The sequence below is a fragment of the Ambystoma mexicanum genome, chromosome 9 (assembly GCF_040938575.1).
Source record: "Ambystoma mexicanum isolate Mex_15411 chromosome 9, UKY_AmexF1_1, whole genome shotgun sequence".
In the NCBI taxonomy this organism is placed as follows: domain Eukaryota; kingdom Metazoa; phylum Chordata; class Amphibia; order Caudata; family Ambystomatidae; genus Ambystoma; species Ambystoma mexicanum.
Window position 1 is genome coordinate 434383555 of NC_090931.1, and position 26019 is coordinate 434409573.

Consider the following 26019-nt stretch of genomic DNA (forward strand, 5'->3'; position numbering starts at 1 on the left):
AGCCGAGCGCAGGTCCCCGACCTCGGAAGGTCGTCCGGCAGGGCGGCTATGGGGAAGACCCCCGGCGACACAAGCGCTTCACATACTACACACACTAAACACACTAAGTCCAACCGAGACTCGACGATGTCGAGTTCTCGGAAAGAGGCACAGACAGAACGATCCGATTTGGTGTCCTCTGGGCGCTCTCGATCAAGATCGCTGCATGACTCCAGGCAATCATCCACTCTTGCCAAGAGTGCCTCGCTCCCTAGGCTAACAGAAGTTCGATCGACGAAGACGACTTCCACCCCCAGGCCGCGCTCCAGGAGTCGGAGCCTGCAATTAAAGCCAGCGAGACCCCATGCTCGAAGGACAGGGACACCTCTCCCGATCCTCGACGCAAAGGGCGTCGAAAAACTCCGGAGCCACTAAGGGACAGGGAAAACCTTTTTCTACGCACGGGGAGGGGGGGAAAACAGCAGAAGAAACTACCTGTACATTCTTCCACACCGGTGAAACACTCCACCCCCCCTAAACAGACAGACAAGCCCAGGTCTGCTGATAGGTCCACAACCAGCAAAGCAACTCAAGATAAATCCCATAGACTTGCTGAGAGAGTCATTCCCAGTTCCAAAAAAATGGTCCAGTGAAGACATAGATAGGGTCATGTCAAGAATGTCTTCTTTGGCTGATTTTTATGATAAAAATCCAGAACATTTCCTCTCGTATGACCCACAAGGGGCCACACCCTCAGGCTCTACTGATCCTATCCCCCTGAGTAAGAAGGCCCGGTTGAAACCCTGATGAGGTCTGAACCCTTCGAGGTACAACCTTACGCAACACCATACTCACGGTATCAAGGAGAGGCTTCCTTTTGTGGAGACCAAGAATTTGGTATGATAGAAGAGCAAACCGGGACGGGCTACTATGGGGATGATGAGGACCAGGAAGAAGAAGAGGATGACCCGGAAACATACAGAGTAGATTCCCCGGTAGAGAACGAAGCCCCGGTTACCGACTCCCCGGTCGATAACCAACCCCTCCTAAATGAGGTTCTCGCTCGCGCAGCAGAACATTTCCACATTGACACCCACGGTGTACAGGAGGAAAGGGACTTCGCAGAAGAGTTAGTGGGAGAAAGGAGGCCTGTTGCCCAGACCATCACTATCCTTAAATCCATTCAGCGGAGAATAGATCAGTCCCTGGTGAACCCAAACCTCACCAGAGCAGTCAATCCCAGGGTTGAAAAACTTTTCAGGGCGGCACAGTCTGACCCTCTCTATAGAAGAGGACATCTTAAGTCAGACTCCCTAGTTGTCACCAACACTCGTAAGAGGGCTGGGACACCCTTGTCTTCGTCAGAAGCTCCTCCCGACAAGAAGAGCAAAAAACTATACGGTTTCGGCAGAAGGTAGCCTCAACGTCCGCCTATCAAGCAAGGATTGCTAACTCCACCACCCTGTTGGCCAGCTACAACTGCCATCAGTGGGAAGAAGTCGCGGCTCTCATAGCCTCTGCTCCTGAACCGTTAAAGGGACAATTAGCTCGGATTTCCGCAGAAGATAGAGCTGTGTCTGGTTGCATTTTGAAAGCAACCTTCGCCGCCGCGGACAACACAGGCAGATAGATAGCAGAAGGTACTGTTATCAAGAGACATGCGTGGTTACGGCAGTCTGGTTTTAAGGCAGAAACACAGGCATCATTGTTGGACAAACCAGTGGAAGCCGATCTGTTGTTTGGTAAGGCGGTCGAAGACGCACTGAAAAATGCCAAGGACGAATACGAGACACTCAAGTCCCTTGGCCAGTTAACCAATAAACCCCCTAACCAGAGAGGGAATAGTAATTTTCGTCACCCATGCGGCCAAAATTCCCAGAGAGGATCTAACTATTCCCAGGGGCAGGGTACACAGTGGAACAACAACCAACAGTCTACCCAGGGTTACGGCAGAGGTAATAGGAGAGGTCGTGGTAAAGGCAGAGGCAGCCCCAGCAAGGGAGGCGGCACGCCTCCATCAAAGCAGTGATGCTCAGTTCAGGGTCCCTTCTCATGCATCCCCAGTAGGGGGACGCATCTCAAACTTCACCCAGGCTTGGGAAGGAATCACATCAGACAGATGGGTGCTGTCAACAGTATCCACATGATATTGTATAGAGTTACTGCAGCGTCCCCGGAACCATCCTCCAAGACAAAGAGTACACTCCTTAGAACATCAGAAGATTCTCCTCGAGGAGATCGCCATTCTTCTACAAAAGGACGCGATAGAACTCGTCCTGGGACACCAGGTAAACAAGGGTATTTATTCAACTTACTTCCTTGTGCCAAAGAAAGACTTGACAATGCACCCAGTATTGGACTTACGGCCTGCCAACAAGTATGTCAAGCCCCAAAAATTTCGTATGACCACGTTACAAGAGGTAATCCCCCTCCTAAAAAAGGGGGATTACATGGCAACCTTGGGTATGAAAGATGCTTATTTTCATATTTCCATGTTCCCAGCGCACAAAGTACTTGCGCTTCAAGGTGGACAGTCGCCACTACCAATTCAAGGTACTGCCCTTCGGGATAGCTTCAGCACCAAGGGTATTCACCAAGGTACTGGCGGTGGCGGCAGCACACCTACGCAGGGAGGCAATCCCAGTGTACCCTTATCTGGACGACTGGCTCATAACGGGGGAAACCCCAGGAATTTGCAGGACAAACATTCAAAGGACTATCGACCTCCTACACGAGTTAGGCTTCTCAATCAACGAGAAGAAGTCAAGCCTGGTGCCAAGCACCTCAAAACAATTCCTAGGAGCAATCCTAGATACCCAGGAGGGGTTGACCTTTCCTTCAGAAGAAAGAATTCGGAATATACTACTGCAAATTCCGCATTATCAGTCCGGTCAACAAATAACGGTACGCAAAGCAATGCGTTTACTGGGCATGATGGCGTCATGCATTTACCTGGTCCCCCACGCGCGCCTGCGCATGCGTCCCATGCAGGAATGGTTGGCGAAACAGTGGTCTCAGGCAGGTGGTCAGTGGGACGATCTAGTGGTCATTTCGTCAACACTGGTACAAAGCCTTCACTGGTGGACGAGAGAATCTCGCACAGGGGAAACCCTTTTACGATCCCGAAGTACAGGCAGTAGTCACTACAGATGCATGTCGGACGGGGTGGGGAGCTCACCATCTCCACCACACAGCTCAGGGTCTCTGGTCTCACTCAGTGGCCAAGAACCACATCAACCTGCTAGAACTTCTGGCAGTATTCAGAGCGCTTCAGGCGTTCGAGCCCCATCTACTAAACCCGTCAGTGCAAATCCGGATGGACAGCACTACAGCCCTGTTCTACCTGAACAAGCAAGGACGGACTCGCTCGCCAAATCTGTCCAAGCTTGCCCAGAAAATCTGGATATGGGCACTCAAACAGAACATCTTCCTGTCATCACAACATGTTCCAGGGGAGCTCAATTCCCTAGCGGATGCTCTGAGCAGAGACTCCCTCCCAGAGGAACACAAATGGGTTCTTCACAGAGAGGTCATAGAAGATCTCTTCTCTCAGTGGGGTTTCCCCACTATAGACTTATTCGCCACAAGCGAAAACAGACAATGCCCAGGATTTGCATCCAGGTTCCCCCAACCAGACTCCCAGGGGAACGCCCTGTGGATGAACTGGTCAGGGATGTTTGCGTACGCTTTTCCACCAACTCCTCTCATCAGGAAAGTGGTGAACAAGATGAACAGGGAATCGATGACGCTCGTCCTAGTTGCTCCCATGTGGGCAAGACAACTGTGGTTCCCACACCTATGCAGGATGGCGGTGTGCGAGCCCATCAAACTTCCAGCCGGGTACAACCTACTGTCCCAGCACCAAGGTCAAACAGTGCACCAGCAACCCAACTCAATGAACCTGGCAGCATGGCTCCTGAGGTCATAGAGTTTGGACACCTCAATTTGCCACAGAGGTGTATGGACATCCTAAAGGAATCTAGGAAACCAAACACAAGGCACTGTTACTTTGACAAGTGGAAGAGGTTTATCTGGTGCCAGAGTAGACAAATCAACCCAGTTGATTGCACTCCTTCCACTATTGTTACATACATGCTCCAACTCACTGAAAGTACACCTGGCAGCCCTCTCGGCTTACACCACTTCCCATAGCAAGGTGTTGTGGTGGAAAGTACCAGTAGTTAAAGCCTTCATGGAAGGAGTAAAGAGACTTCACCCTCCTATTTCAAACCCACCACCAGGGTGGGACCTTAATGTGGTGCTAGCCAAGCTCATGGGCCCCCCTTTCGAACCCATGCATAAAAGCAGTCTCAAACACCTGACTTATAAAACGGCCGCCTTAGTAGCTATTACTTCTATAAGAAGGGTCAGTGAAATTCAGGCTCTGTCAGTGCAGGATCCCTTCTTTACTATCCATAAAGACAAACTGGTTTTACGCACACACCCTAGGTTCTCACCTAAATTTATATCAAAATTCCATGTAAACCAGTCCATCGAGCTTCCGGCTTTCTTCCAGAACCCGCAAAGCTCAGCTGAGGTGAAACTACACACCCTAGATGTGCGTAGGGCGGTCCTCTACTATGTAAATAAAACAAGACCTCTAAGGAAAACAGATCAACTGTTTGTCACCGTAGCTACAGGCAGAGAGGGGGATCGCGTCTCTAACGGTGCCATCTCGAAGTGGATTATTAACTGTATCCAGCTGTTACTCACTCTCTGAAAAGACCCTGCCTTTTCTGCCAAGGGCCCACTCTACTAGAGGCATTGGGGCCACTCTGGCTTTCATTGCGAATGTACCCCTTGACACAATTTGCAAAGCAGCTACTTGGAGCTCTATTCACACTTTTACTCAGCATTACTGCATTGACACCCATTCCAAGGCAGATACACAAGTGGGACAAGCGGTTCTAAGACACTTATTTGTTCATGACCCTTCTCACATCCCACCTCCTTCTTCTGGTACTGCTCGCTAATCTATGCACAGCATGTGATCTAAGCAGATTCCACAAGCCTCAGAAGGGATACATTACTCACCGTAATCGTATTTCTGATGCTTGTATCTGCTTAGATTCACATGCGACCCACCCTTCCTCCCCTCTGAGAGAAGGCGCATGATTGCTTGTAGTCTTACCTTTCTGTCTATCTGCTTGGATTATCTGTACTCGCGCTACTCCTCATGCTACCTCATGTCAGAAAAAATACAATCTGAGGATCCTAGACGCGTGAGGGATCTTGGGTACAGTGGACGTCACACTAGGGATAGTATTACTGGCACGCCCTGTGTCGACGCCCATTTTCGAGTTTCGAAAAACAAACTGTAATACTCCGCAGCTTCCACTAGATGTCGTCCTATGCACAGCATGTGATCTAAGCAGATACAAGCATCAGAAATACGATTATGGTGAGTAATGTATCTATATATATATATATATATATATATATATATATATATATATATATATATATATATATATATATATATATATATACACACACACATACTCACAATAGGTAGCACCACATCACTTTACGATCACACATTTTCAAGTACTAATGCAAGAATAATTATAAGGTATTTGTCTTAAAGCTCAAGAAGTACTTCGCTAGCCAGATTGTTCAAGTACTAATGTCCCAGTGAAGTAGTTTGAAACGGGTTGAGAAAGTCCAAAGGACCCCCTGCAACAATACTTGGCTAAAGCCAAAGGGTATGTTTTTTAAAAAAATAGGTTCAAACATTCTTTTAGCAGAAAATCAGTTTCCCAAAAAGGAGGGGCTAATCTTCCATTGTAGCTCACTGAGTGCTCCTCGAGAAGGAATTCCAGACCAGAACTCCACTGCCAAGTAAGGGTAAATAATAATAATTTGCCATTTATATAGCGCTACGAACCCTCAGGTATCTGAGCGCTGCTTATTATTACCCACAGTGTGTGGTGCTCATTTATCGACCTCGGAAGGATGAAAGGCTGAGTTTAGCCCCGCCGGGAATCAAACCTGCGTTAGCAGGCTCTGCACAATGTCAAAGCGAGCGCTCTACTCGCTGTGCCACTTGACCGGTAGTTGCAGGGATTGGACTATAGGCCTGTTGATTCCCTATGGGGAGAGTGGGAGGTCAAAAATGGTAAGTACACTATAGCAACAAACTCCTGCAAATACCACCTCCAGGTAGGTAGGAATCCATGGAGCCAACTAGTCACGCCTTTGGTCCGGTGCAATTGTGGTCCAGGCTTTGTGAGTTCAGAGGTTATTTTCAGTGTCTGATTTGGATCTGGCTAGCTGCAATTGCGATCTCGAGAAGGTGGCATGGTTCCAGAGCTTCACCTACTGTACTTGATAGACTACAATGAAAGAGGACCACTCTGACTCCCATCACAAAGGATGATACCGGAGACATTACGGGTGCAATGAATTTGCATGGTGGCGTGGTCAGGCATGGTTGGCTCTTGTAGGCAGTGGAATACAAGCTCTAGACCAGGCACCTCTTCTTAGTAGAGAGAAACTTCTGCAGGCAACAGGGTTCCTTGGCCATAAGAAAATGATTTGCCTGGGACACTTACTAATTCTATGGATGGCAGGACAGCAGTGCAGGACATGAGACGGCTAGGCCCACCCATCTAGGGGAGGAAGACAGTGATGAAGTTCTTTCCTGGTCACTGAAGAAGATCCAGAGGTTTACCGTTGGATGGCTTTGGCAATTGAGGATCCCTCAGCAGCCCTTTGTCTCTCCTTTGTGATGTCTTTGTTCTGCGGACTCTAGGTCCCAATGGGCAACCTTCAGAATGGCTCTTGAGCATCTCTTTTTATCAAAAATCCAGGCTGGGCTGTTCAGCCCACAAATAGGAAGTCTCTTAGTCTATCAAACAAGTAGTGGCTGTTCAGTCATGAACATCTAGTCGCCCCACATCTGTCCAGCAGCAGACATCCTCTGGCTGAAATGTAGATTTGGACCTGAGCACCTGTCTCCCAGTTCCTGACACACAAAGCACTGACCTTGATTCCAAGGCTGGATCCTCTGAAAGTGCATTACCTTACTTAAGAGTTTCCGTCCTCAGAAGACAGGCTGCCAAAAAGCAAGATGGCACAAATGATGGCCTACAATGAGCAGCCATTTTGAGTATGTGGCACTCGAAATAGTATTGTTGCGGTAAAAGAGATGGTGCAATGTAGTGCACCAGAAAATATATATATATGGTTAACTTCCATATCATGTCTGTCCTGTGCATGTCATAGCTGTGTCAAAAATGTTGCTTGGTTAAAGGGACAGCACTCCTGTAACACTCATCTGAAGGTAGCTTGGGTTATAATACAAAAATGCAGGAAAAAGAAAATTGGAGAATAAAACTTTCAATGCACTGACTTAGAGACGGACCAGTAGCCCCAAAACATGTGAGCTGAGCAGATGAGTGAGGCTAAAAAGACCTCTCACCTAAGAAAGCAGCCAGGATATACCAGGTCAGTGGCAGTTATGCCGGGGTTTCCATTGAAATCAATAGAGGTAAAGTTGGAAAAAAGAAATAATTTCCCTAACACAGAGAGTCACTGCTGATTTCTCTACGAGGCTGGGTGGGACCCTAAAAATCATAAGACTTGGATAACAGTGAGCATTGCTACTCCCACTCCCTGGAGTCAGTTGGGAGCAGATGCTGTACTTCCTATTGGCTCCCATAATACTCTGCTTGAGTCAAAGGGTCGGAGCTGTCGCACAGATCTCCCTTCTTTGTGCTGAAATTTCCTTGAGCTGAGATGGGCACAAATTGGCCCACCCTGGGCTCATTCCAGCGGATCACATAGAGGTGCTGCCATGGATTTGTAGGTGCTGGTGGATCTAGTGGAGGCAAGGCCAATTCAAATTGGCTGGGAGATGTACGCAAATGTTGGTTTCCCCTCTAAGAATGTTGTGGGTGGTGCTCTGAAAGCTGCATAGCATTTTGATAATCATCCCCTCTTCTGACAACATGGACCCAGCAGGTTATAGACAGTAGAGAGTATGTATGCCTTCTCAATCTCTTACAGAAAATCAGTGCATCTGCTATATCACTTGTAAGAGCAAAGGGCAGGTCTTTATTGGAGGCTGGATCAATTGACATCAAAATCAGCCTGGGAAAGGGAATGCTGGTGGATGTAATCCTGGCAATGTTAGTTTCCTTGAAGGATTGATGTGGCAGGGTTTCTTAAGCTAAATAGTCTTCCCCCCCCCCCCGCCGCCCCCGACTCCCTACCCCTCTTCAAATGGTTCTAAGTGTTTTTTTATCAAAGTTCATTACTCCATGGTAATTTATTTTGACAAAATCATTTTGAATTTTCGTTCTCCCCAACTACCACCCTAACCCTCCCTCCCCCCGCACCTCCCCGTAGTCCCTCACTCTTAAATACACATGTATATTTACTTCCCTGCAAAGTGATTTTATCAAAGTTAATTGCCATGGAGTAATTTACTTCGTTAAAACCACGTAATATGCTTCAAACTGCAGTTTATGTCCAGTAGAAAAGCATAAGCTCATGGGAACTCTCAGCAAAACACACTATTTAAAAGTATTGCAATTGTAGTGTGTGCGTGGCATCCTCAACAGTGCTGGTAGAATTAAGATGCAGCGGTTTGCGAACAGCTTGCGTTGTTGGTAGTCAGCTAGAGTGTGTTGAGCTCTTGACTCTCCAGGTTACCCCATGACATTAGAAAAGATGAGCAAAGAACATTGAGATGCTAATCGGTATTTCATCTTCAGGGATTGCAAACAACTTATATTGTTTGGAAGCAGTCCGTTTCCCAAGATACTTACTAAATCAACTTATTAAAGAGCAGAGGCCTGTAAAGAGCGTGCACAATACTTTTGCAGAACCCAATTGCAGATGCTGATGCAATTGTAGATCCTTAAATAACACAAGTGCTGGTGGCATGCATAGACCAAAATAACACACCATTTGCTTATAGGTCCACGTTTGTTCTTGCCATTCACTTTCTTTTCCTGGCAGATTAAGTAGTGGCATTCCAAGAGTGAATGAGGAATGGATTTAAAGTTATGCAACAAGGATGTAATTCAATTATAGCAATCATGTAAGATAAGACTGCAAAAACCAAATGGACACCATAATTGACAATCAAAATTTAGTCATCCTACCTCTAGACCTCCCTGCAGCATTTGACTTAGTAAATCATAAAATTCTATGCCACCAACCAGGACACCGCTGCACACTTCTCACCCAATGCCATTGCCTGGATGAAATAATTCCTCTACGAGCGTACCATGAGAATTCTTTCCACCCTAGCTAACGCCACCTCTGCCCCCATTCCCTGCGGAGTCCCTCAAGGATCTTACGTGTCACCAACGCTTTACAACATATTCACCAAGCTGCTATTCGATGGCCTTGATGAACGTGGACTATCTTACACAAACTATGCAGACGATACACCGACTCCACCATCCTCAACGACATTTACCAGATGATCCAGTCCTGGATGGCCCAACATGAACTTTGTCTAAATGATGATAAAATGGAGCTACTCCTGGTCGGCACCCAAACACACCTCAAAAAACCTGACCCCAAATACAATCACTTCATAATAGATGGAAATGCCATTACCGTCTCTAAAGAAGTTAAAATGTTGGGTGTGTACTTTGATTCGTCCTTATCCTCAGCAGCATACACCGACAAACTCATTAACACCTGCAGATCCTACTTATCAGCAGACAGCTGCCTAACCTTAGCAAGAGCCCTCATTCTGACCAAACTCAATTATTGTAATATCCTCCTGGCCGGCAGTGCGACTACCAGCATTAAAAAACTACAGGTCACACAAAACAATGCCTTACAGGCAGCACTAAACATACCAAGAAGAGAACATGTCTCTGAAATCAGACGCAAGTGCGCTGGCCACCAGTTCAGGGCCGGATCAAATTCAAAACAATGGCAATCACTCACAAATGCCTCACTAACATAGCTCCTAAATATCTTACCAACCTGCTAACTGCAACCCAAACCACCAAGACCACACGCTCCACTAAAGACTTCCTTCTCTCTGTTTAGATTAGAAATTCAAAAGAACAAAGGCTGGGGGCAGTAGCTTCCCAGTTGTGGCAGCCAAAGGTTGGAACACCCTACCTCTAGACATTAGATCTGACCCTTCCCACACCTCATTCTGCAGACAACTCAAAGCCTGGTTCCTCGCCTCCAATGTGTAGCCTCTGTGCCTTAATGCTTACAGTTTCATCCTTCTACAATACGCTTCTGCGAATAAATCTGCTCTACGTCCTTTGCAAATTACCTATGTAAATAAGGCTGCACATGTAAATACTATTGATTTATGTACCAGCAGGATTACTTTATATATAAATATCTTATGTCTCTAAATATTCTTATGATTTATGCCAAACCACTGTTTTCCATTGTTGCCTGTGGTAAGTAACCCTGTAATGTTTATTACCTGCTCTCCAGCGCCCAGATACCTACGGGTTTTGCGCATGCTGCAAATGCTAAGTAAATAAATAGTGTTTTGGCTAACAGAAGCAGATCATTTAGTTATTTATACATGTGGGCTCTAAACTGTGAAACTAAGCCACCGGCCAGTAGTTCTTCAGTCTTTTAAAAAAAACTGGCCCATGCAAAGGGAAAAACTTACAGGCTTATACATTCATGTCTACAAATTGCTGTGGTATGGAGTGATTGGCCTCTTCTCTTGAATATATTGGCGTATTGAATACAGGCATGGGGATGGGCACTGGATAAAATCACATATTGTCTCTTTGGGCCTGGATAGCCGAAGACTTCAGAAGTATCAGCTAATGGAAGCCATTTATATGGACCTTTTCAAATGCAATCTTCCACCAGTCAAATTGGGCCGAAGTAGCCACAGCCCGACTTTCTATTGTGGGAGGAATTAGGGGGGTCTTAGGCCATCTTAATACACATTTGCTGTGGATTTTGCTAGTAGTAGGATGTGTGAGAACTAGCTGTCGATGAGCGCAGGGATGATATGATGGTGATAAGGGGAGCGGTAGCTGTCATAAATGGGGAACACCGTTCTGGCCAGCGGACCATTGGAGCGTGCCCTAAACCTGTACAACGGGTGCAAAATGTGTGATTCTTCATTGACCAAGAGCATTCACACCACTGCAAAAAATATTTCAAGGGACCATATTAAAACCAAAACCGAAGTTCTTATTTCAGTTTTCCATGTCATTAAATTTGAAAAAGCTATAAAATCGACTGCCTAGAATGTGCTGCATATTTTAACTTGTAGCACATACCGTTAATGATGACCTCATATTTCAGATTTGTTCAATCCCTGAGAACATATGCAATTGAATCAGAAATGAGTGCTTCAAATTGGAATTTGTGAGGTCTTAATTTTTCTTCTCAGAATTATACCCTCTCCTTTTATGCTCCTCAATCTATACTTTTTCATGACCCCTTTTATCCTTGTGCTTCTTTCCCACGCCATCTTCCTTTCGACAAGTCTTCCCTTACCCCAAGTTTCTTCGCTCATTCTCTTAGCCTTACCCTTTTTTCTGTCGCTGATCTTCATCTTTGCATTGTTCTTTCCTTTTTTCTCTCCTTTTCCCCCTTACTATTAACCATCTTTGCTTTCTCCTTTTTTCCTCACTTCTCTTCTTATCATGTCCCTGCCTCCTCTCTCCCAATTGCCATTCTTCCCTAATTCTAGTCTACCCTCTTAACAATTTTCCCAGTTTTGCCTATTCTTTTCTTTTACCTGTAACATATCTATGTCCCTCCCTCAAGTGTTTACCTAACCCATGTCTTGTTAACCAACCTTGCTTTTATTTGCTGATCTTCTTCTTCCCTGCTGCCTGTCATATTTTTCCTGTCTATTTTCAACTTCTCTCTCCTTTCCTTTGCACTGTTCCATATGTCGTCTGTTCTCATCACCCCTTATCTATTTCCTCCCGTTCAGCATCTCTGCTCCCTGATGTCCTATTTGCGGCCTAATTACCATTAGCATTCGATGTGTTCATCACTAAATGCTAGCCTGCTGAGATATCTGTGTAGTATCGTACATTTCTTTTCTAGCTCTATTGCTGTTCATTTTCTCAGCGAATATTTATACGCATTTGTAATATTTATCATCTTGTCTTTGTAATACTCTTAAGTCTGGATTGTAGAAGTGCATGCTTATAACATTAGTTCTCCTGGGGCTTGAGGAAGGCGGGAACACGCGCTCGTCTGTGGGTCTGTCTGTGGTTCTGTCTGTGCGTTGCTCTTGTAGTCATTCCTTTTTTGAATCTCTTCCAGATGCTGTTTCTACGAAGCTTCAGAACAGCAATGTATACACCATTGCCAAGAGGAATGTTGAAAGCCAAGATATGCTGTACCAGTCCCTGAAGCTCACTAATGGAATATGGGTGCTGGCTGAGCTCCGCATCCAACCAGGGAACCCCAACTACACGGTAAATGGTGGAGGGGAGACAATTGTGTCTGTGCATTGTAAGGTGGATTCCCCACTGTCTCTCTAAACAATTCACTTTCTGGAAGGAACACGGTTTGCCCCCTTTTCTAGTCCTATTGCTGCACTGACTTTCCCCGGCCAGATTTGTAAGGTGTTCAGCATGGATTCATAAGTGCAGTGTAATGGTGTGAGCCAACTTTGTTAAATCCTTGCTAAATCAGATGTTCTGTTCACATCTCTGAAGATTCTGTCTCTTCACCCTGGCCAAGCGTGGTTATACAGCATAGTGTCGGGACTAGGTTGCTGAAAACAGACATCTGCAGGGTGTTGGTAAAATGACACTAGAGGTTCATTCACATTTGGCATACAAGTTTCACTATAGTAGGGGCCCTTATTTGTGCAATTTGTGCCCCTACACTGGTCTTATATTATCCTTGTAGTATTGTAATTCTTGTGATTCTACAGCTTCAGCTTCCTGGTTGCCTTATGATATTGCAAAATGTTCTCATGAGGGCAATAATGTTGTAGTTTGTCTTCTATACCGAAACAAATGTCCACATAAGTCTGTTATCTGGAAGGAAATACCATGTCAGAGGATTAGAACAAATTAAAAACTACCAGCGTGGACAAATATTTTAATAAGCATTTGCTTCTAATCAATAACTACCTACAACTCCTTATCTTACATGGTACCAAGTGAAGACTTGGTCTGCAAAAGTGTGTGTCTTGTCTGATTCCATGGTGGGCGCAGTTGTGGCGACATGTGGTTAGATATGAAGTAGACGTTATCTGTGGAACGTGCATGTCCCTAGTACATACTTACAATGTTTTTTTTCTACGCAATACCTATGTATTATTTGGAATTTTTAAACCCAATCTACAAACACAAGTGCTGTGCCTCATAACATGATACCTACTGGAGCTGGACGTAAAGCTGCTCACATTGCTCCAGTATCATAGATTCAGAGGGGCGATTCTCTATGTACTCCCAGTCCTGGCATTAGTTGGTAACCGTATCTGGTTGTTCCTTGGGCATTTTGGCCCATGCAGTCAAGGAACTGCTCTGCAAAGCAGATATCAAACCTTTTCTGTCTCTGATGCTAGAAAAGGGTTGATACTATATGTACTTTTATCTACCTGAGAAAAAGTGAAGGGTGGGCCTGCAGCATGTTCTTGACCTTCAACTCCTAAACTAAGTCTTTAAAATGGAAAGATTAAAGATGGTCACTGTTAAAACAGAATTTACATACTGGGAATTTGAGGGTCGCTTTTTATGGTCCCATTTCCTTATTTTTAATTTTTCATCACTGCTCTATGGTGGTCAAACTGGCTTCTACTGACGTCCCCATGCCATTGCAACAGTTTTTCACTCATGTTGAGTATATGGTCCTCATTTGCCTATCAGGCTTCTAGTTCCAGCTGTGCTTTTTAATCACTTTGTTGGATTTAAGGGCTAGGCGTGTGCAGCACCTGCTACTTAGTTTTGGCTTCTGTAGTGATGCCACCAAATTTACTGCATTGGTAGCCTAATGTTCCATTTTATCAGCTCTTTGGTAACAAAGTATTTTGAAGTCCTGCTCTCATCAATTTTGTTTTAGCTGCTTTCTTTGGTCCGGGTAACCATGCGGTAGGTCTAAAATGGCATTTTGCCCTTGCGGGCTCTTTGTGAGCCAAGTGAAGCAGCCTCCGTTTTGTTTTTAATGTTTTAAGCAGCCTCACTGCCTGGGCTGTCCACATCACATCCTGTGGACGTGGTCCAAGTTGAGTGGCAGAGTCGGGGGCAACCACATGGTCTGGCCTCCTGAACTTTGTCTCATGCCCCCTGTTCGGATTGTTTGTCTTGCTTCGACCAGCCCCCTGTAAATAGTGGTATTTAAGACCTATAAATAGTGGTATTTAAGAGGAATCCCTATACCAAAGGTCAGTTCTGTTCTGAATTTTCAGAAGAAATAGGTTACTTACCTGCTGGTGAATTTCAAGCCGTTTCCCACCATTACTGCATTTTAAGGGCCGGATTTGGTAATGGCAGCTGAATGCGGAGTCCTTGCGTTATCTCCAGTTTTGGTTTTTGGCTCCTGGTTGTCCATCATGGGCTTCCTCTGGCCTACTGATGATCCCACTTGTATGCTAGTACATGCCTTTCATGCTTGGACTGTCTCCAGCCCGTTTTTCCACTGCTTTCAGTCATTTACCGCAGAGGGTGTCTGCCATGGGACTGGCTGTTGTCTGTATCAGTGTTTAGGCCCCAACACCCTGCGTCATCTGTTCTTGCAGTACGTCTTGGGTCACCCCCACTGTAGTCTTCATAGAACCGTTTCTTTTGACTTTCATACTACTGGAGTCGAATATGTCATACTTTCATACTACTAGAGCCTACTGTATTGGTGTAGACAGAATTACATCTGCAAGGGTTAAATAACATCAGCTTTCTTGTGGTGGTTTTAAAAAAAAATTTTTTGCTAAAATGTTGCGGGTCTCTCTGAAAAGGAAGCCCTTTTCGTAATGCCCTATGCCAGAAACATAGTGCACCCATGTACATTTGCTGGAACAGACTCTTGATCTCACCGAGTGCCCTGCAGTTACAGCAGGCCAGGCTCTAAGGTCATGTGAATTCCTGGATGCAGCTGCTGGAAAACCAAGCTCCAACAGCCAGAGATGTTTAACCATCTGCACCTTTGGGTCAAATTCCTATAATTGTGTACCCCAGCAGCCTGGCTGCATCTTAATATATAAATATAAGCCATGTCTGGTTATGGCATGGTAGCGACTGAGATTGCACAATTATACAATTATACAGCTATAAACATTGGGTATCATTATCAGTTTGGTGAGGTGAATCATTCATAACAGTGCTTGGTATGTATTTGCTGTCTGGCCTGGGTGTACCCATAACAAACTTGTGGGATCCACCCCAGGACGTTTCTTCTTTGACCGCCCCTCCTGAGGAGAGACAACAACTTCCTGCTGGGAACAAGAACCTTCTCTGGGAGGTCAGACGTCCCCTGGGAATAGGTGCTACATAGATATTCCTACCATAATAATGGCCCTCTCAAACCAGAGTGCTGATTACTCTGTTCTTTTTAAAGTAGGCAGAGAGAAGAAGGGGTTAGAGTTAGTGACCTAGAGGAGAGGTGCAGACCACAGAGGGGTCTCACCAACTTGGACTTGCATGTCCTCCCGTCCCTCTTCCTCCACCCAAGGCACTCTGGGTACAACATCAGTGGGCAAAGAGCACTTATAAAGGCAGCTTTGCCGTGGACCAATCTGCTGTAGGATTTTAGCTATGTAAGGGTGGGGGGGGGACTCCCCTTAGTTGATCATCTTTGTACTTTACAACAAGATGGATTCACCTGGAACTCTGGTGGGGACATGGTCTCTTCCAAACTCCTCTGCTGTACGGGAAGCCTCAAAGGAAGAGGGAAGCTCTTCTCCCTACCCATCTCAAGGGCACGTTTCAGGTAATGCTGGTGTGTGCACAAGCTCTACTGTAACTGAGGCACTGGTACCCATGACCTTGCCAGTGGAGATGACAGAACCCCTACAGGTGCCCTCTACAAACTTTCCTGGTTGGAATGGGTGGAAGAAAGTACTCACCTTGCCCCAAGTCACAGGATTGGGTTTCCCATCGATCATCGAACCAAGGAAGCGGCCCCTAGCTCTCCCTGCATCTTCAAAGCCACCTTAACACCAGTTTGGGCACCTTTTTACACTGTCCAAGCTGCTGCAAGGGAATTACCAAAGTAATCTCCAACCTTGACACTCGACCGTGTTCGTAACTCTGAGCTACGTTCGAAGCCAAAACTGAGCCGTTTCCACAACTGTGACTTTGCAGTCTTCTAGCAGCCCCACTCGACACCACCAGCCTGGTTGCCAACTTTTTCGCACTCTAAGCCATTTCCAACTACAGTACCCTGATGCCATGTTGACCCAGCAAAGCCCACTCGCCAGCAAAGGCCAGTCTCTGCTTCATAGTAGTGTATCTAGGTAGGTGCTTTAGCCACTAATGAGAAATGTACTCAGAAAGAGCAGCATTAGTTTCTTCCCAGCCATGTTCCCCTTCATTTCCAGAGTCTTCCTCTATGCAGGCTTGAGAGGCTCCTATCAAGGAAGGCCCTATTTTCTTCTTTTCAGTCAGTGTTGCCGTTGGCTTGTGGTTCAAGTCCCCGGGAATGCACAACTAGAAAAGAAGCCTTGTACTTTACTGGTTTGTTTAGCTATCCTGAAGCCAAGACTGCAAGTACCTACCTGTGGCTCCAGAGGCGGCAAGTCATATGTACACTGTAACTAGTTTTGGTGATACTATAATTATTTTTCCATTGAGTGTAATGTCTTGGTAATTGTAGCAAACATGTATCTCATCTTATAAGTATTTCAATTGCTGTATTTTCTATGGATAAGTGTGTGGTCTGATTGTGACTGTGTGTCAACTGACATCCCCTTCCTAGAGTTAAGCAATGACTGATCTGTCATGTTACCATTTTATGAGAGATGTGGCATCCCTTTTATGCTTGGTTGCCCCACCCTACGATTAGTGGTTGTACAGCCCTCTCCAGGGGCCTGTGCACCAACCTCCACAACAATGGGCCTCATTACGGGGCTGGCGGTAACCGCGGCGGTGCTACTGGCAGGTTGCCGCCAGACCCGGAAATACCGGGAGAAGGGGGTGTTAAAACCCTGGCGGCCCGGAAAGTCAAGCGCTGGTAAAATGTTGTTCCCCATTCCCATAGAGTCCCAAATGACTCTATGGGAGTGGGGACAATGGAAGCACCGGCCCCATTAATAACAGTGCTGTTGCTTCCATGACAGTCTGCCTACCGTGGCTGCAGTGCCCGGTAGGGTCAGACTTGTCGGGCACGGTGGATCCGGCAGGCAGACCTGTAGTATGCCAGTCTGGAAACAAGGGTGCCAGTAAGTTTACCGGCACCGTTGTTTCCGGACCGGCATACTTGTTATGAGCCCCAATCACTGTTAAGGAGATTTTCCTTAAACCCTTTAGGAATGTCTTCTGCCATACTTGGATATTAGTTTTCTTAAGTGGACGTGTAGCAGTGCATCCCAGCCTTAACCCTTAAAAGGGGAGTGGAGTGGTTAACCGGTACAGTAAACGCTTTTCACAAATACCAAATGGGAGATCATCAGCACACAGTATTTTTTTATAAAAATATAATCTTTATGTAGGAAACGGTAAGAGATGAATCACTACAGTAACAGATAAGTAACATTGCAGAACAAATGAGCACTGTATCATGTAATTATCTAGTTTTCTCAAAAGTTCAATAAAGAGTCGCTGCTAGAAGAGAAAACGCTATTAAAGTAAGTAAAATGCTTTTCTGGTCTAGGACAGTAAAGCATTTTTTAATAAGCCAAGGGCAACCAGTTGTGCGGATTTGGGCAGAATCCAGTGAAAGTTACTATTGGAGACATTTTTTGCAGCCCTCTGAGGGATTTTAAACTGTCTAACCTAAATGCAAGACCAAGGGGTTTCCAACCAAGAAAGACCCAACTCTCTACCGTGGTTGCTGAGGCAGGGCATTCGGGCTCTACTCAATGAGCTGTTAGGCTGGAAGTGAAGTACAGTTATTCCTAATAGTTACCCCTTGAGAATAAATCACACTGGTATATTGAAAGTTAGTACCCGGCGAGGGACAATGAGATTATAACATGCAATATCATTGGCCCTTGCCAGGGCGTTACCTGACCAGGAATCCCTCTCCCCACAACGTTCCTTCCTTTCTGTCCCTGGCGGGGTGTGTGTGGCAGCCACTCAGCCCATGAGGAGGCTCGGAACACACGGCTGGAGGCTGCCATCTTCCCCCGGCAGAGATCTAGGTAAGTGTTGTTACCTCTCCATGGTGGCCATTTTGTTTGTTTACCCTTTTACATACATTTTCAATGGCTCCCATGGAAAGGGAAAACTGACTTCGTTTTCCCTTCCCCGTAGGCCATTTTTTGACATTTTAATTTTTTTTGGTTCCTTTTCGGAACAGAAATAAAATGCTCTTACTACCACGGTTTTACGGGCCGGGGTACTAATAGCAATAGGCCCTGAGCAGGGGGGCGGGACGGCATTACCACTTCAGGTAATGCCCCAGATCCTTTGTTAAGGTTGTTGCTTCGCTCAGGCCTGTAACTATAGGAACCCCCTACCCCCGCTCTGGGCCTACTGCTTAAATATCATGGGCCTTATTGTAGAATCACAGAGAAAATATCTATAAGGTTAAATAGGTATGTTGAGTTACACGTAACCTAGTCGGGCACATTGTATGCTAAATGTATGTTTCTTTTATGGTGGTAGGAACAACACATATAAGTCCAAAGGGAGGGTGCAGAGGTGAAAGCCATAAATAGTAGTTAAATACATTTACAGAGTCTCGTTAAGGGCCCATAATGACACACATGAATGGCCACAGCAACTCTCCTCACTTCTAGTACATAGAAGAAATATTGATGCAAATGTACATGATACACTACATCCAGCACCTATGAGGGAAAAAGGGGTCAACACTTAGCCAACAGTATCAAGAGAGCCATCTGGGATATGATGGTTAGTCTAACAATACCAGACCCATGAAGTCTCATTACACTCCTACCATTCTAGTGCTAAAAAATACTCAACAGTAGGAGTTTGTAGAGTTGGTTGAAATTTGCTATACGAATAAACCTGGACAAATACACAGTTGTAGGATAAAGTCAGGTAAGCCTCATTTCTACCTCACAGGTGTGTGAAAAGTAGCAACCAAGTGCATGGGACCCAAGTTGTAACCCTCTTGGAGAGTTTATTTTTCAGATTTAAGACCCAGAAGCCCCTGGAAGAAACTAAAATGTGTGGCATTGTAACTCACTGGCATACCATTGTATAAGGAGACTTGAAGAAACCCGTGATGGTACCAGGTGGCCCGTTCTGATAATTCTGAAGAATAACTCCACCAGCCCAGGACAGAGGGAGCTAGCGAATGGCAAAACAACCTGATAAGTACAAATCTTCTTTTGCAGGTCGGATTTCATGATGTGATCATCCAAGGACTTGACCAACAACGACGACCTAAAGGAAGAACAATCGGCCTCGTCAGGAGGATGACCCACCATTCAGGAGGAAGGCAACAATGGAGAGGGTACCTGGAAACTGTAGGAATCCAACTCTGAGGATCTGGATAGCTTGGAGGGCTTAAGGGAACAGCCAGCCCACACAAAAAAGTCACTTGACAGGGACAACAGTGGAGATAATCCAAGACGGGCACGATGAAGAGCAAATGTGGGGTAGTGGCGTCCTACCATCCTTCTGGATAATGGAAGCTTCCAAACCGAAGCACTACATCTAAGAGGGCAAGCCAGAAAAACAGCACAGAAACAGTCGTAGCATTGGACATCCAGTTAGGACGACAAAGGCAAGCCCTGAAAGGACGTCCAGCAGCCAAAGGAAACAAGTGGAGCTAAGGAGCAGGACACGGGGCCCAGCCGGTGCTGCCAAATCTGGACCTAAAAATCCAACAGTGCAGCATCATTGCAAAAATCCTGAAGCAAGTTAGCAAGTAAACCTACAAAATCCCAGCAAACATAAGGAAGGGTCAGGGTGTCTCCTAGATTTGTCCATTCACTCTTGGGCTATGCTAAACCAGCTCTCTAACCACACAAAAGGCAGACGTACAGAGATTTTGTCAGTCAGACTGTGCTCTAACACCTTGAAGCGTCTCTTGTGCTGGGTGGAATTACCAATAAAGATCTGACCAAATAACCGGACAGAGGGACCTGGCAACCAAATCTTCTTACACGTGTTTTGTTAATTGCTGTTCTCCACAGGAAGCTCAGCGGTCTTCTGACTAATGGCTGAAGCAGCCAAAAGTCCGAAGATCTGTATCTGTGCCTAGGTCGATTAGACCTGAACCATCCGCACTGCTACCAAAATGTGCTCTACCACCTTGAAACATATCTTCTGCTAGATGAATGACCAATAAAGATCCCAGACCACATAACTGGACAGACTCTGGAAAATATGGCAAAATAAGGCTTTATTCTCAATTTAATAAAGCAGGGCGAGCTGACGAACATCAGACTGATGCTCGCACACTCACAAACAAACCTGATTATACAAAGGTTATATACCCCCATATGCGTCATCTATGATGTCATCCTACGTGGCAAACTACAAAACCTATTGACTGGAAGGATTGGTTAAGAGAACATTTGTACTTATGGCAAGCATATGGTTTATTACTTCATTGGCTGCACCTTATCTGTAGGACACACCTTGAACTACCACTAAATACGTATAATACTGATTATAGTAGAGAAAATGGTAAAGGATTGGTTTATGCAACATTGTATAGCACGTTGCCCTATAGACCCTCTGATTGGTTGGCATTCTCACCCAACCTTGGACTTTCGGCTCGTTAGCAGCACGTAAGCTAAGCAAAACCTAGGTGCTTGCGTCAAGTCAGATTACTCCCCACTTTCCAATTCGCCCATCTCACATCAGTCCAACCATAAGCCAAAGTTTCCCGTCTGTACTTGACCTTGCAGTCTTCCTTCTGCTCTGGGACATTTGAGGGAGTGTAAGCATATTGCTATCTTCAATCGAGGCTTAATGAATAGCCCCTGTTTTTGAATTCTGAATCACATGTGAGGCGACCGCACATTTGTCCATTCCAACCTCCTATTTACTGCTATTTGATTTACTTATACTGGATTTTCTTGTGCCTCTTGGTCTCTAGAGACTTGCTTAGTCCATCTTGTAGGAGCCTTAGCCATTGTTAATTGTCCAATACTTGGCTCTTGCAAATGTTTTCTTCTGTAATCAAAGAGAAATATGTCTTGCGTATACGGCTTATCCATCGCCTTCCCTTTGCGCCTTGCATTTATTCCATGAAATAGCATCCTTGATTCCAGACCAATCTGCACTTGTCTTTATTCTGCACACAGTTATTCCTCCAATGTCTCCGAACGCTGCACCCCATGTCTGTTTCTGAGGTAGTCGGACTGGATCTTTACACAAGCCGACGCCCTTTTCCCTATCATTGCATTCCATTCCACGTTCTATTTTCGTCTATTTCAAGCTTCAATATGACAGGAAACCTGAGCTACTCCACAGATGGATTGCTGATACAATTGAAAGCATTCCCCCGGAAAAAACATTTACCCCCTCAAGAAAAAGAGCAATGGCAAAATGGTTTCCCCCACTACAAAGCACCATGAAAAAGAACAAGAGCTGGAATTAGAATGCAGGAAAGAATACAACAAGACAAAAAAAAAGTTTCAGAAACAAATCTGCTCATACAAGAAGGAAATTCATAAGGCAAGAGAAGGCATTATGATGACAGAATCACCAATTCCACCAACACACAAAACAGGAACCACGATCCTTCAAATGGGCATATATTAAACCACTTTTAAAAAACACAAGTGACGACGTGGAAGACCTCTCCAACTACAGACCGATTTCAAACATTCCCTACCCGGCAAAACGCCTAGGAACTTACATATGCAAATTAGCCCAAGAACATGTAGAAAAACACCACTTACTAGACTAAGCGCAAGTCAATTTCAGACCCGCTAGAGGAACAGAATCGGCACTACTATCCATCTGGGATGACTTAAAAACAAATGCGGACTCCAACACAACCTCAGCTCCGATTCTGCTCGACCTCTCTGCCGCCTTTGACACAGTAAGCCATGACACCCTAACCAAAATATTGGAAGATAGTTATAACGGACATGGCACTATTCTGGATTAAATTATTCCTAGCAAACAGAACAGAAACCATATGAATAAAACCCTTCAAATCTACTCCATGAGTTATCGACTGGAGTACCAAAGGGATCCTCACTTCAACATCTACCAGACCCCAGTAATCCATATGTTAAAAAAAAATACAAAATTGCATGTTTCAACTATGCAGACGACACTCAAATCCTCTACAAAATCGAATATACTCAACCCTAACAGAATGTCTAAAAGAAGTCTTTGACTGAATGAACGCCAACAACTTGAAAATCAACCCGGGAAAGACCTAAATCCTGATTATATCCAAAAACCAAGAGAACACCACCTACATTCCCTGGCCAACAGAAATGGAAACCGCGCACACACCATCTAAGTTAGTAAAAAATCCTAATGGACAACGCACTAACCTTAGAACCACAAATAAACGCAATGATCAAATCAAAAAATGCTTCTTCCTCCTTCACACAAGAAGAATCCTACCTTTCCTCTCCTTCACCCACAAAAGACTTACAATCGTCGCCCTTTATGTCAAGAATCGACTATGCAAACCATCTCTATCTCAGGATGCCAGAATACCTCCTGAAGAAACTACAATACATCCAAAATGCAGCAGCCAGACTCCTCCTCAAACTATCCAGAAGAGACCACATCACTCGAGCACTAAAAATGCTACATTGGCTCCCAGTCAAACATCGTATCACCTTCAAAACAATGTGCATAACACACAGGGTAATCAGCGGACGGAGCTGAATTCTTACAAAAGATAATAACAATCTACAAGCCAACAAGACTCCTCAGATCAAGCAAAGAAATCTGCCTGGAACCAAAACCGTACGTCAAGAAAAAACTAGGGCACTCCTCTTTCTCCCACCTAGCAGCAAAAACTTGGAACAACATCCCAAAAGAAATAACAAACACCAAAGACCACCTACAATTTGGAAAACTACTACCTACTACCTGGCTCTTCAGCACCTCGGAACCAAATTGAAACAACCAAACAGGAAACATAAGAAAAGACTGACAGAATATATGATGGCACAGGCAACACCCAGAACTGACTAAGGAAAACCCCTAAAACAACAAGAGAGCTGACGCTAGGTGGAATAGAACACAAGCGACAACCCCAGGAGGACAGATATTAGCATACATGCCCAACACTGTCCAACAACCTCACCCACTCCATACATGTTACCAAATGCCATACTCAGACAGAATTATGATTGTTAGCAAGTACCACATTTAGACAGAATAGTTAACGCTAGCCTGCGCCGGACCCAGACAGAATTGTGAATGATAGCAAATACCACATTTAGCTAGCATGGTCAACATTAACCGGCGTCGCATCTAGATAGGAATCTGAAGGGTAGCAAATCCCACACTTAGATAGAATCATGAATGTTAGCTAGCACCACACTCAGATATAATTGTGAACATTAGCCTGTGTCACATCGAGAGAGGATTATGAATGTCGGCCAGTGCCACATCTAGGTAGTATAGCGAATATTAGCCATTGTCACATCTAGACTGCACTGGGAATATTAACAATGCCATATTTAGATAGAATCCTGTATGCTAGCTTGATTCGCGTCTAGATGGGCTTGAAGGTAGGTCATCTGGAGACGGTAGTGAACATTGGCATTCATCATATATAGACAAGATTGTGAATATTAGCCTGGACTGGATTTAGAGATATTCAAGAGCCACGCCTAGAAAGAACGTGAAATTCAGCCCATATCACCTATATATAGCGAGGCCAATGACCTGCCCACTATCAATCTCACCCCTCTGCATGCACCTCTCAAACTCTAACCAAACACAACCACAACCCTAAAGCACAACAAACCGCACAAACTTCACTACACAGCAACATCAAAACAAACCATACATAGCTTTGCACAACAGCACACGATGGCTACCAAACGGTAAAGCACCCCAAGCTCCGCGAACGGTGTTAACAGCACATAACTGCTCTCTTGCACTGATCCTGCTCGCTCCCACTAACGTCATCCCCCACCCCCTTTTTCCTTTTCAGATCCGCCGGAGCGCCAGGTGACCACTCCGGTGGTGATAGTGCACAATACAAATATCCTTTAACATTAACATCTCATCTACCTTGCGTTACTCTGTATTTACACTTATTGGTCAGCAAGTTACTTCATCTTCTTTGTATATGATTACTTGATCATTTCGTACATGCTTCTCGTCACATCAGTTACATTGTTATTCTTAAGTATTTTCATATTGTTTCAGTAAGTCCTCGTATATCTTTTTCATGACATCATTCTGCCCTCGCCAGATTTCACTCAGCATTACATGATGTCCATTGGTGCGTGCTGACATCCTTCCACTCTTTCAGTACAAGGGTACATTTGGTATTGTTGCCTGAGTCCATATCGCGTCTCATGCACTCGATGCGGTATAGGCATTTCACATGAGGTCCCACATACAGCCCTTCTCCTGCTGTTTCAGTATGACGGTGGTGATGGGGCGGGAGGTAGGGAAAATGCATCCACATGCTCCTCTACATTCCCCCCTCTGGATGAGTCCTCGACCATATTCTTCTCTTCAGTTTCTTTCATCTTCTTTTCCCACTGTTGTTTCTTTGGAATTCATCTTTGTCACTCCCCTCAGGTGACTTGTATTCTTTATACGTTCAGTCACACTCCAGGTCATGGGACAGCATTCTGATGGTGGACAGAATATCCAGCGTCCTACATATTTTTTCTAATCCTTGGGATAGTAGAACTTTGTTCCTGGAGGTGCCAGGGACTATTGTTTATGTTCTCACTGGCACTTATCTTTCATCTGTTTACCCGCTCCAGCATCTATATCAATCATTATCTTCATCCCAATAGCTTTCTTTGCTGTCTTCTGGCACTGTCCCACGATGATCCTATATCAGTACCAACACGAGTATTGCTCTGAGTATTTTGAAAGTATTCACCAGCCAGGTTGGCATCCACAATAATAGAAATGAAAACCAGTCACCTCCTGCTGTCTCCTCAACCTCATCTTTCATCTTCGTATGCAAATGGCGTCGCGTAGTTATTGCTTCCATCAGGGTTTCATTTTCTCTGTCATGTCCTGGAATGGTATGAATGTACAGCAAGAAGGCCCAACCTTGGCACCCACGCCTCCTTCCATTGTTGTAGTTAAGTCTAGGGCATACTTGTTCTGGAGAGTCATCAGCCGGATGGCTCTCAATTCTTCTCTGATTGCATTGAATCCTTTTATTGCTGCATTGATTGTCTGTAACAGCTTCCATCTGGTAATCTGCAGCCACTTGGCTTTCACTACAGTCTGGAGTCCTGGTATGAATATAGATGTCATTATCATTACTGTCTTGCTGAACAGTTTGTTCATCTGGAATGTCTTCATAGACCTTTATCGATGTTGTTGAGAAGTAGTTCTCCCTTTTCAGCCAATGAAGAATAAGCAACCTCTTCCTTCTTTGGTGTTTGTTCATGTTTGCAAATTCAACGATATTCAGATCACTGAGTAATCACTAATGCTGCAACATATGTTAATACAATGTAACATATTCCTCCCCAAATTCTAGGCAACTGCATGTAAGCTCTGAATCCACAGGCCCATCATTGGTCCATCACTACTGCAGTTCCTCCATCCATCCCTGGGATCTCAATTGTCTGTCCAGGCCCTTTGTTCTCTCCAACCAGAACCAAGCCTACATTCTTGAAGCATGTTGTTGCATTCTTTAATGGTATTATGGATACTTGTCCCTTCTTTGTTGTTGACCCATGTTAGTAATTTAGTGTTTGGCTCATGACTCTAGGCATCTGTCATTGACTATTTGCACTATGCCTACCGGTTCCTTCTTCAATAAGTGTGCAGGGCAAGATAACAGTCGTCCTTCCCATCCGATACAGGTGGCAACACGCCCATACACCAATAGCTGAGGTCTCTC

At 45.1% G+C, this 26019-nt stretch overlaps 1 protein-coding gene across 15 annotated transcripts in view; it reads left to right on the forward strand.

Annotated features, from left to right (window-relative positions):
- AP2B1 (adaptor related protein complex 2 subunit beta 1) overlaps positions 1-26019 on the forward strand; it is a 1113451-nt gene that overhangs the window by 1065333 nt on the left and 22099 nt on the right. For all 15 annotated transcript variants that reach the window (XM_069614911.1, XM_069614900.1, XM_069614904.1 and 12 more), the window contains one exon: positions 12223-12377. In XM_069614911.1, the coding sequence (XP_069471012.1) occupies positions 12223-12377 (155 nt within the window). The remainder of the gene's footprint in view (positions 1-12222; positions 12378-26019) is intronic.